Source organism: Ranitomeya imitator, chromosome 1, assembly GCF_032444005.1.
Source record: "Ranitomeya imitator isolate aRanImi1 chromosome 1, aRanImi1.pri, whole genome shotgun sequence".
Lineage (NCBI taxonomy): Eukaryota > Metazoa > Chordata > Amphibia > Anura > Dendrobatidae > Ranitomeya > Ranitomeya imitator.
Window position 1 is genome coordinate 918,418,451 of NC_091282.1, and position 13,577 is coordinate 918,432,027.

The 13,577-nt window shown below is 48.7% G+C and overlaps 1 protein-coding gene across 1 annotated transcript in view; it reads right to left on the reverse strand.

Annotated features, from left to right (window-relative positions):
- The window catches only part of LOC138654981 (ras association domain-containing protein 6-like), a 155,284-nt gene that overhangs the window by 18,753 nt on the left and 122,954 nt on the right, over nucleotides 1-13,577 (reverse strand). Inside the window, exon 8 of the mRNA XM_069743537.1 lies at nucleotides 12,770-12,821. Within this exon, the coding sequence (XP_069599638.1) occupies nucleotides 12,770-12,821 (52 nt within the window). The remainder of the gene's footprint in view (nucleotides 1-12,769; nucleotides 12,822-13,577) is intronic.

Sequence of the window (13,577 nt, forward strand, 5' to 3'; positions counted from 1 at the left end):
TGTACTCTTGCAGTGAGATGATCCACACAAGAGGACAAACCTTGAATGTCCATAACTACACCTGTGTCCTGAACCACCCAAAGGTCTAGGGGATAAGAAAGACAAAACACAGTGCAAAGAAAAAAAAATGGTCTCAGAAGTTCTCTTATCCCTCTATTGATATGCATTAATACTTACGGGCCAGCTGTACTGTTATGACCTGGTGGTTAGGAGCACCCAGAATGACCTGATAGTTAAACCACATACAGGACGAACTCTGGGATGTGGGAACTCTGCTGACCGCAAGCCCTAATCCTATCACACACACTAGAAATAGCCGTGGAGCGCTCCTGACCAGACCTAGGCGCCTCATCACAGCCTAAGGGCTATCTAGCCCTAGAGAAGGAAAATAAAGCCTACCTTGCCTCAGAGAAATTCACCAAAGGTAAAGGAAGCCCCCCCACATATATAGACTGTGAGTAAAGATGAAAATCACAAACACAGAAATGAAACAGGTTCAGCAAAGGGAGGCCAGACTAACTAAATAGACAGAGGATAGGAAAGGTAACTTTGCGATCAGCACAAAAACCTACAAAGACCACGCAGAGTGTGCAAAAAAAGACCTCCGCACCGACTCACGGTGCGGAGGGGCCACTCTGCATCCTAGAGCTTCCAGCTAGCAAGACAAAATCATGAAAACCAGCTGGACAAGAAAACAGAGAACAAAATAAGACTATAAGGAACTTAGCTTCTGCAGGAGAAGGCAGGTCACCAGAGAGATCCAGGAGCGAACTGAACGAATGCAAAAACATTGACAGCTGGCCTAGAGTAACGATCTGAGAGGAGTTAAATAGAACAGCCAACCAAAGGATAAACCACGTCACCTGTGTAAGGAACCTCAGAAGCCGCAGCTTCACTCATAGCCACCAGAGGGAGCCCATAGACGGAACTCGCCGAAGTACCATTCACGACCACAGGAGGGAGCTTGACAGCAGAATTCACAACAATGAGCTACCCAGTCGACACTTCTTTTCGAGAAAAGCCATCCCAGCCCTCCACCAGCATGTCAAAGACCGCATTCTCCATGCACTGAGGCAATCAGTCAGTAGAAAGGTGCACCTCACAACTGATGCATGGACCAGTAGGCATGTTCAGGGACATTACGTGTCCGTCACAGCACACTGGGTTAATGTGGTGGATGCAGGGTCCACAGGGGACAGCCACAGTGGGACAGTTCTGCCTAGCCCACGGTCTAGGAAACAGTTGGCTGTAGGCGTTTGCCACCCCTCCTCCTCCTCCTCCTCCTGCTCTTCCAGCTGAAGCGAAAGCTCATCCACAGAGCGCAGTCGCACGACCACTCCATCCGCAGCTGCCAGTGTTGCACATGAGGCGTCCCATTATGGAAAAGCTAGTGGTAAGCGTCAGCAGGCTGTGTTGAAAATGAAGTGCTTGGGCAACAACAGACACACCGCGGAAGTTCTGGCCGACTTCTTGCAGCAAGAAACTCAGTCATGGCTGGGCAGTGTACATCTTGAGGCAGGCAAGGTAGTCAGTGATAACGGGAGGAATTTTATGGCTGCCATAGACCTTTCAGAACTGAATCACATACCTTGCCTGGCTCACATCTTGAACCTGGTGGTGCAGTGCTTCCTGAAAAGTTATCCGGGGTTACCAGCCCTGCTCCTCAAGGTGCGACGACTTTGCTCTCACATCCGCCGTTCGCCCGTACACTCCAGCCGTATGCAGAACCATCAGTGATCGTTGAAGCTTCCCCAGCACCACCTAATAATCGACGTTGCCACAAGGTGGAACTCCACACTGCACATGCTTCAGAGGCTGTGCAAACAGAGGCGTGCTGTCATGTATTTGTGGGAGGATTCACATACACGGGCAGGCAGTTGGATGGCAGATATGGAGTTGTCTGCTGTGCAGTGGTCAAAGCTCCAAGACCTCTGTCAAGTTCTTCAGTGTTTTGAGGAATGCACATGGCTGGTCAGTGCGGGCGACGCCATTATAAGCATGAACATTCCACTAATGCGTCTGCTGATGCAAAGTTTGACGCACATTAAGGAGCAGGCGTCTGCAGCCGAGGAGGAGGGAAGCCTTGATGATAGTCAGCCATTGTGCGCTCAGGGAAGTCTCGGGGATGAGGTTACGGACGAAGAGGAGGAGGAGGAAGATGGGGATGATTATTTATGGGAGGAGGAAGCATCTCAGGGGGGAATAGAAAGTGTTGCAAGGTCAGGTACAGGTTTTTTTGCGGGAGACAAGTGATGTGGATTTGCCAGAAAGTGCTCCTCAAGCCTGCACAAGCATTGATTTGACATCTGGAACATTGGCCCACATGGCTGATTATGCCTTGCGTTTCCTAAAAAGGGACCCCCGCATTCTCAAAATGATGACCGATGACGATGACGATTAATGGTTGGCCTGCCTCCTGGATCCACGTTATAAAGGGAAATTGCAAAATATGATGCCACATGAGAACTTTGAGCAAATATTGGCTACCAAACAAGCAACTCTTGTAGACCGTTTGGTTCAGGCATTCCCAGCACACAGCGGCGGTGATGGTTCTCACACGAGCTGCAGGGGGCAACATGCAAGAGGTGTTAGAGGGGCACAAATCAGAAGTGGCGGTTTTATGACCAGGTTGTGGAGTGATTTCGCAATGACCGCAGACACGACAGGTACTGCAGCATCGATTCAAAGTGACAGGAGACAACATTTGTCCAGTATGGTTACTATTTTTCCTCCCTTATCGATGTTCTCCCTCACACGTCATTCCCCTTTGGTGACTGGGCATCTAAAATAGACACCTGGCCTGAATTGGCAGAATATGCATTACAGGAGCTCGCTTGCCCAGCTGCTAGTGTGCTATCAGAAAGAGTATTCAGTGCTGCTGGTTCAATACTGACCGAAAAAAGGACTCGTCTGGCTACCCAAAATGTTGATGATCTAACCTTCATTAAAATGAACCAATCATGGATTTCTAATTATTTTGCCCCACCTTTCCCTGCTGACACCTAGCTTTCCTGCAAAAAGGTCTTGCTTTTGGATTCGTCTTACTGACTGCTCCAATTTCTCCTTTTGCAGCTGCTGTATGTCGACCATAGGCATTTTTTACACCTCCCTAAATGGGCTGACTCCCCCCACAGTGCCGTGGTCACCACTTGGCGCAAGCACCCGTGTGAGTGCCGTTTGACTAAACAGGTGGGTGTGCCCACTTTTGGGCGATGGCACTAGCACAGGGTCCCTCATAGTACAATGAAGTGTCTCTGACGGTGGTGGTGCACATGGAGCGCCCCCAGATGCAGGGCCGCGGGGTACTCGGTAGCGGGCCTCTCTGTCTCAGTCCTGGGGTTGTCATGGTGGCTAGACCCGGTCCGTGACCCTGCTAAGGGGCGTCCAATTAAAGGTGATGGTGCGTGGTGCAAGGCGCGATGAATAACGAGGACACAGGGTTGCAGTCTCTTTACCTCTTTACTGAAGGCTTCGGGATCCGCAATCCAGAGCACTGCTAACAGGGCTGGCTGAGACCGGCCGGTCCGAAGGCACATCCAGAGTTCCCTTTGCAGGTGGAAATCAGTAACCTTCCTACTAGCGCCTGTGTGTTGTAGTAACTCCCTGCTGAGCACCACGGGATAGTCCTCACAACTGTCGTGTCTGTTTCTGATGTTCTTTCTCTCTCCATCCCCCAGTTTGGATAGGACGCACCTGTATGACGGGGTAGGCCTGGTGTTATTTTATAGGGACCCTAGAGACGCCCCTCTCCCACAATTGCCTCCGTTGTCTGCTTATGTGATTTAGGTGAGACAGCCAACCTAAAGTTAACTGTCCTGCCATGGGTTGAAGTAATGCATAGAGCCTATTACTTCCTCGGTGTTCCGGCCGCCTGCTACGCGCCTCAGTAGGATGTTGCCGATCTCGGGGGACGCCTCCTACTGGTTCTATCGCCTTTGTGCTGTGATCTCGTTTCTCACTTCTCCACAATATCCTTCGCTTGGTGTCCTTTCTTAAGATGCTGCCGCAATGAGGTGCAGGCGCGGCTCCGTAATGATCTGTCCTTTTCGCTAGGCCACTGTCAGGATCCCACCCCTGACAGGGACCCCCCTGAATCTTCCCAGTCACTCCCTCTCTCACAGGATGTTACCTGGGCAAAACCCAGACAGCTTCTTTTCTAACTTCCTATCCAACCCCCAGTTTTACCAGAGTGTGAGGAGTGGCCTAATACATAGAACCCTTTGCTCCCCTGGTGGCCGGAGTGTGAAGTGTAATGTGTGACTGTGTTACCTGGTCAGGTGAACTCCTTTAGTGCAATCAGACGTAACATCACTCCCCTTAGTGGCAGAGCGACATTACTGCAACGACCAGCCCTACATTTACACCAGTTAATACTTTGCGCCAACTACCACTGTCTGCAAGTCAGCAGAGGAGCCCACCCCTGTACCTAGGTATGCCACCTGTTTATTTGTGAATTTTTTCTTGGGCCAGACATTAACCTCACTTTATTATTTTGGCCTACTAACTGTGTCAGACACTCCTTACAGTTGTCCTCCACTGAACAAAGCTAGGCCGCCTGCGTACTCCTGTAACCTATTTTTAACTGCATTTTGCCTATTACTTTTTTGGCCCTACTAACTGCCCCTCAGTGCAATCGTCCTCCGCTGACCACACCAATGCTGCCTGTGTACCCCTGTAGCCTAATTTAAACTGCATCGAGCCTGCTTTTTTATTTTAGGCCAAGGAAGTCTGTCTGCGCCACTCCTTGTAATCGTCCTCCGCTGACCACACCAATGCTGCCTGTGTACCCCTGTAGCCTAATTTAAACTGCATAGAGCCTGCTTTTTTATTTTAGGCCTAGGAAGTCTGTCTGCGGTCCCTCCTTGCAATCGTCCTCCGCTGACCACACCAATGCTGCCTGTGTACCCCGGTAGCCTAATTTAAACTGCATAGAGCCTGCTTTTTTATTTTAGGCCTAGTAAGTCTGTCTGCGGTCCCTCCTTGCAATCGTCCTCCGCTGACCACACCAATGCTGCCTGTGTACCCCGGTAGCCTAATTTAAACTGCATAGAGCCTGCTTTTTTATTTTAGGCCAAGGAAGTCTGTCTGCGGTCCCTCCTTGCAATTGTCCTCCGCTGACCACACCAATGCTGCCTGTGTACCCCTGTAGCCTAATTTAAACTGAATAGAGCCTGCTTTTTTATTTTAGGCCTAGGAAGTCTGTCTGCGGTCCGTCCTTGCAATCGTCCTCCGCTGACCACACCAATGCTGCCTGTGTACCCCTGTAACCAATTTAAAAACTGCATAGAGCCAACTTTTTTATTTAACACATACTACCTTTGTCTGTCTGCGCCACTCAATATCGCTGTCCTCCACTGAAAAAGCTGAGCTTCAATCTTCAGGCTTTCGGCCTGTATTTAGAATTTAAAACTGCATTTGGGATACTAGTTTGGTTGGGGCCTACCAACGGTGTCTGCCGCTCCAAGGTGTTCTCCAGGTTAAGTTTCCTGAGCTTCAATCTTCAGGCTCTCATTAAGTAGTTGTTAATGTAACACTGCAGTTGGCCTACTAGTTTGGTTGGGGCCTACTAACGGTGTCTGCCGCTCCAAGGTGTTTTCCAGGTTTATTTGCCTGAGCTTCAATCTTCAGGCTCTCATTAAGTAGTTGTTAATATAACACTGCATTTGGCCTACTAGTTTGGTTGGGGCCTACTAACGGTTTCTGCCTCTCCAAGGAGTTCTCCAGGTTAACTTTCCTGAGCTTCAATCTTCAGGCTTTCGGCCTACAATTAAAATATTAAACTGCATTTGGGCTACTAGTTTGGGTGGGCCTAGTAACGGTGTCTGCTGCTCCTGGGTTTTCTCCTGTTTGGTTTTCTTGAGCTTCAATCTTCAGGCTTTCGGCCTACAATTAAAATATTAAACTGCATTTGGGCTACTAGTTTGGGTGGGCCTAGTAACGGTGTCTGCCGCTCCTGGGTTTTCTCCTATGTTATTTTCCTGAGCTTCAATCTTCAGACTTTCGGCCTACAATTAAAATATTAAACTGCATTTGGGCTACTAGTTTGGGTGGGCCTAGTAATGGTGCCTGCCGCTCCTGGGTTTTCTCCTGTTTGGTTTTCCTGAGCTTCAATCTTCAGGCTTTCGGCCTACAATTAAAATATTAAACTGCATTTGGGCTACTAGTTTGGGTGGGCCTAGTAATGGTGTCTGTCGCACCTTGGTGTTGTCCTGTGTTATTTTCCTGAGCTTCAATCTTCAGGCTTTCGGCCTATATTTTTGATATTAAACTGCATTTGGCCTACTAGTGTGATTGGGCCCTACTAACGGTGTCTGCCGCTCCTGGGTTTTCTACTCCACTGAACAAAGCAATGCCGCCTGGTTAGTCCTGTTACCAATTTTGAACTGCATTTAGCCCACTTTATTATTTGGGCCTATATCTGTGTTTCCTTCTCATCCTGCCCATTGCCCAGCCAGTGCTAGATGAGTCTTGTGGTACATTGACCCAGACCACTACATTCCCCTTGCATGCTACACAGCCACAATCTGACCCTGCTGAAAGTCAGGTTCCCCTTCCCGCATACTATACCACCTTACATGGTGACAAAGAGGAAGGTGCAGATGAAAGTGCAGGTTCCTTCATCAGGTGGGGGGGCATACTCGTTAGCGACGTCACTGGCACAGGGCTCCTCATAGTACGCAAAAGTGTCGCTGCCGGTGGGAGGCGCCCCCGCCGTGCAAACACACCGCTGTACTTTGAGGGGCCCTGTGCCAGTGCCAATGCGAACGAGTGGGCCCCCCCTGCTTGATCAGGATCACAGCACTTGCAAAGTTGAAATACTTACCTCTCCCTGCTCCACCGCCGTGACGTAGTCCGCATTTCCTGGGCCCACAAAAAACTTGAGCCAGCCCTACCCCCCACAACTTTAGCCAAATGACCCCCAATTTCTAATGCCTAACTATTATTATAATAAAGTAAATTAAGATTGACAAGCTTCAGTAACAAGAATGGATGTTTTTGCCATTAAAATGGGCACTGTAGGTGTTTTCCTGGCCTCCACTCACTGCCGACTATGCTTCCCCATTGACTTGCATTGGGTTTCGTGTTTCGGTCGATCCCCGACTTTTGGCGATAATCGGACGATTTCACTCAACTCAACTTTTGACAAAGTCGGGTTTCACGAAACCCTACTCGATCATAAAAAAGTGAAAGTCGCTCAACCCTAGTCGAGACCCCTAATTTTTCCACAAAAAACTGGGAAAACTTTTTGACTTGAGCATAAGCCTAGGGTGGGAAATGCAGCAGCTACTAGTAAATTTCAAAAATAAAAATAGATACCAATAAAAGTAAAATTAATTGAGACATCAGTAGGATAAGTGTTTTTGAATATCCATATTGAATCAGGAGCCCCATATAATGCTCCATACAGTTCATGATGGGCCCCATAAGATGCTCCATATTAAAATATGCCCCATATAATGCAGCATAAAAGGTTAATGATGGCCTCATAAGATGCTCCATAGAATATTATGCCCCATATAATGCTGCACAAAGGTTGATGGCCCCATAAGATGCTCCATAGAATATTATGCCCCATATAATTCTCCATAATGGTTGATGGCCCCATACGGTGCTCCATAGCATATTATGCCCCATATGCTTCTCCATAAATGTTCATGGCCCCATAAGATGCTCCATAGCATAATATCCCCCTTATGCTGCTACTGTGATTAAAAAAAAAAGACATACTCACCTCTCGTCGCTGGGTGCCGAGTGCTGGTGTCCAGAGAAGGCGGGGACACCAGCGCGCTATGGGGGCCAGGTGCGTGAGTCGCCGCTGGCTCAGGACACCGGCACTTGCGATATTCACCTGTCCCTGTTCCACCGCTGTATCTTCCGGGTCTCTGCAGTGACTGTTCAGGCAGAGGGCACGCACTAACCATGTCATCGTGCCCTCTGACCTGAACGTCACAGCCAGAGGACACGAAAGACAGAGCCCGGCAGTGGAACGGGGACAGGTGAATATCGCATGGCTCACCCTCCCCCGTTACACTCACCCCCTCCTGGCGTGGTCTCTCTGTATGTCCCTGCTTCTCCTATGGTCTCCGGGGCGCGCCGGCAGCTTGTTCCCGTGTTCAGTAGTCACATGGTACCGCTCATTAAAGTAATGAATATGTGCTACGCCTATGGGAGTGGAGTCGCTTCCATTTTCATTACTTTAATGAGTGGTACCACGTGACTGCTGAACACAGGAAGAGCTGCAGGCACCAGAGACCATTGGAGAAGCATGGCAGTGCAGAGACAATGCCGGGAGTGGGTGAGTATGATGTGACAGCCGCCACTCCTGCTGCTTCCCCTCCCACGCCGACCCCCTGGGACAATGACTTGAGTATAAGCCGAGAGGGGCACTTTTAGCCTAAAAAATTGGGCTGAAAATCTCAGCTTATACTCGAGTATATAAGGTAGTTTATAGATCACACTTGTGTTTCATGATGGCAATGAATCGAAAAGTTGTTTATTTCTGTAAAAGTTGCATAGGACCTTCACACACACACACATATGTGTGTGTATATATCTATATATATAAGAGGCATCGTGATTACTCGCTAATCCCGCCCCCTGCACAGTAGCTCCGCACCCCACACATCACCACACATAATCCCACCCCCACCCCATTATTACACACAATCCTGCCCCCACCACATTACCACACATAATCCTGCCCCCCACCACATTACAACACATAATCCCGCCCCCACCACATTACCACACACAATCCCGCCCCCACCATATTACCACACACAATCCCGCCCCCCACCACATTACCACACACAATCCCGCCCCCCACCACATTACCACACACAATCCTGCCCCCCACCACATTACCACACAATCCCGCCCCCCACCACATTATCACACACAATCCCGCCCCCCCACCACATTACCACACACAATCCTGCCCCCCCACCACATTACCACACACAATCCCGTCCCCCACCACATTACCACACACAATCCCACCCCCCTCCACATTACCACACATAATCCCGCCCCCCTCCACATTACCACACATAATCCCGCCCCCCTCAACATTACCACACATAATCCCGGAAACCCACCACATTACCACACATAATCCCGCCCCCCACCACATTACCACACACAATCCCGCCCCCAACCACATTACCACACACAATCCTGCCCCCACCACATTACCACACACAGTCCTGCCCCCACCACATTACCACACACAATCCCGACCCCTCCACATTAACACACATAATCCCGCCCCCCACCACATTACCACACATAATCCCACCCCCACCACATTACCACACATAATCCCGCAAACCCACCACATTACCACACACAATCCTGCCCCCCACCACATTACCACACACAATCCTGCCCCCCACCACATTATCACACACAATCCTGCCCCCCACCACATTACCACACATAATCCCACAAACCCACCACATTATCACACATAATCCGGCCCCCCCACCACATTACCACACAATCCTGCCCCCCCACCACATTACCACACACAATCCCGCCCCCCCACCACATTACCACACACAATCCCGCCCCCCCACCACATTACCACACACAATCCCACCCCCCACCACATTACCACACACAATCCCGCCCCCTCCACATTACCACACATAATCCCACCCCCACCACATTACCACACATAATCCAGCAAACCCACCACATTACCACACATAATCCCGTCCCCCACCATATTACCACACACAATCCCGCCCCCCACCACATTACCACACACAATCCCGCCCCCCTCCACATTACCACACATAATCCCGCAAACCCACCACATTACCACACATAATCTCACCCCCCACCACATTACCACACATAATCCCGCCCCCCACATTACCACACATAATCCCACAAACCCACCACATTACCACACATAATCCCACCCCCCACCACATTACCACACATAATCCCGCCCCCCACCACATTACCACACATAATCCGGCCCCCCACCACATTACCATACATAATCCCATCCTCCCACCACATTACCACACATAATCCCGCCACCCACCACATTACCACACATAATCCCGCCACCCACCACATTACCACTCATAATCCCGCCACCCACCACATTACCACACATAATCCCGCCCCCATCACACTACCACACATAATCCCACCCCCCACCTCACTACCACACATAATCCTGCCCCCCACCACATTACCACACATAATCCCACCCCCCACCACATTACCACACATAATCTGGCCCCCCCACCACATTACCACTCAATCCTGCCCCCCACCACATTACCACACACAATCCCGCCCCCCCACCACATTACCACACACAATCCCGCCCCTCCACATTACAACACATAATCCCACCCCCACCACATTACCACACATAATCCCACCCCCCACCACATTACCACACATAATCCCGCAAACCCACCACATTACCACACATAATCCCGCCCCCACCATATTACCGCACACAATCCCGCCCCCCACCACATTACCACACACAATCCTGCCCCCTCCACATTACCACACAAAATCCCACCCCCCACCACATTAACACACATAATCCTGCAAACCCACCACATTACTACACACATTCCCACCCCCCACCACATTACCACACATAATCCTGCAAACCCACCACATTACCACACATAATTCCGCCCCCCACCACATTACTAGACACATAATCCCACCCCCCACCACATTACCACACATAATCCCGCCCCCCACATTACCACACATAATCCCACAAACCCACCACATTACCACACATAATCCCACCCCCCCACCACATTACCACATTACCACACATAATCCCGCCCCCCACCACATTACCACACATAATCCTGCCCCCACCACATTACCATACATAATCCCATCCCCCCACCACATTACCACACATAATCGCGCACCGCCACCACATTACCACACATAATCCCGCCACCCACCACATTACCACACATAATCCCGCCACCCACCACATTACCACATATAATCCCACCCCCCATCACACTACCACACATAATCCTGCCCCCCATCACACTACCACACATAATCCCGCCCCCCACCACATTACCACACATAATCCCACCCCCCCACCACATTACCACATTACCACACATAATCCCGCCCCCCACCACATTACCACACATAATCCTGCCCCTACCACATTACCATACATAATCCCATCCCCCCACCACATTACCACACATAATCGCGCACCGCCACCACATTACCACACATAATCCCGCCCCCACAACATTACCACACATAATCCCGCCACCCACCACATTACCACACATAATCCCGCCCCATCACACTACCACACATAATCCCGCCCCACCACACTACCACACATAATCCCGCCCCCCAGCACATTACCACACATAATCCCGCCCCCACCACATTACCACACACAATCCCGCCCCCCCACCACATTACCACACACAATCCCGCCCCCCACCACATTACCACACACAATCCCGCCCCCCACCACATTACCACACACAATCCTGACCCCCTTCACATTACCACACATAATCCCACCCCCCACCACATTACCACACATAATCCCACCCCCCACCACATTACCACACATAATCCCGGAAACCCACCACATTACCTCACATAATCCCGGCCCCCACCACATTACCACACATAATCCTGCCCCCCTCCATATTACCACACATAATCCCACCCCCTCACCACATTACCACACATAATCCCGCCCCCCACCACATTACCACACATAATCCTGCCCCCCTCCATATAACCACACATAATCCCACCCCCTCACCACATTACCACACATAATCCCGCCCCCCACCACATTACCACACATAATCCCGCCCCCTACCACATTACCGCACATAATCCCACCCCCCACCACATTACCGCACATAATCCCACCCCCCACCACATTACCACACATAATCCCACTCCCCACCACATTACCACACATAATTTCGCCCCCCACCACATTACCACACATAATCCCGCCCCCCCACCACATTACCACACATAATCCCGCCCCCCACCACATTACCACACATAATCCCGCCCCCCACCACATTACCGCACATAATCCCACCCCCCCACCACATTACCGCACATAATTTCACCCCCCAACACATTACCACACATAATCCCGCCCCCCACCACATTACCACACACATTCCCACCCCCACCATATCACCACACATATTCCCTCCCCCCCACCACATTACCACACGAGGCTCCATCCCCACACGTTACCACACGAGGCTCCATCCCCACACATTACCACACGAGGCTCCATCCCCACACATTACCACACGAGGCTCCGTCCCCACACATTATCACACAAATCAAGTTTGCTTTTGATTTTACACTGTGAATAAAATGTATTAGTATTATTATGATTTTTAATTATTATTATTGTTATTAACTTCATTTTAAGTTAATTTACCACCTGCGTAAGCGCTATTGAATGTTGTCATTATTCACTTTAGTTTAATCACTAGCAGCATTAATTAGATAGCAATGAGCATGCCAAGCATTAGCTGGCTGGAAACAGCTAGTATATATATATATATATATATATATATATATATATATATATACTGTATATACACACAATACTGTATATTATATATATATATATATATATATATATATATATATATATATATATATATATATATATATATATATACACTGAACATTATTTATTCCAATTGAAATTTTATCAGTAAGGTGAAAGAAAAATACTCACCTCCTGAGGCATGAATAATGTACAGTGCAAATTCATTTGGGTTCGTTTCAATCTGTCAAGCAAAAACATTACTATGATTAATATTAAGGATAATAAAACTGATAAAAGATTAGAAAATAGAGTGTTTATGACTTCCACAATCAATATAATCCACTAATAAGTGGTTGTTGCGGACAGCATTCAAATTTGATCTTTCTTTGCTAGTCTTTTTAACCCCTTCAAGACCCAGCCTATTTTGACCTTAAAGACCTTGCCGTTTTTTGCAATTCTGACCAGTGTCCCTTTATGAGGTAATAACTCAGGAACGCTTCAACGGATCCTAGCGGTTCTGAGATTGTTTTTTCGTGACATATTGGGCTTCATGTTAGTGGTAAATTTAGGTCAATAAATTCTGCATTTATTTGTGATAAACACGGAAATTTGGCGAAAATTTTGAAAATTTCGCAATTTTCACATTTTGAATTTTTATTCTGTTAAACCAGAGAGATATGTGACACAAAATAGTTAATAAATAACATTTCCCACATGTTTACTTTACATCAGCACAATTTTGGAAACAAAATTTTTTTTTGTTAGGAAGTTATAAGGGTTAAAATTTGACCAGCGATTTGTCATTTTTACAACGAAATTTACAAAACCATTTTTTTTAGGGACCACCTCACATTTGAAGTCAGTTTGAGGGGTCTATATGGCTGAAAATACCCAAAAGTGACACCATTCTAAAAACTGCACCCCTCAAGGTACTCAAAACCACATTCAAGAAGTTTATTAACCCTTCAGGTGCTTCACAGCAGCAGAAGCAACATGG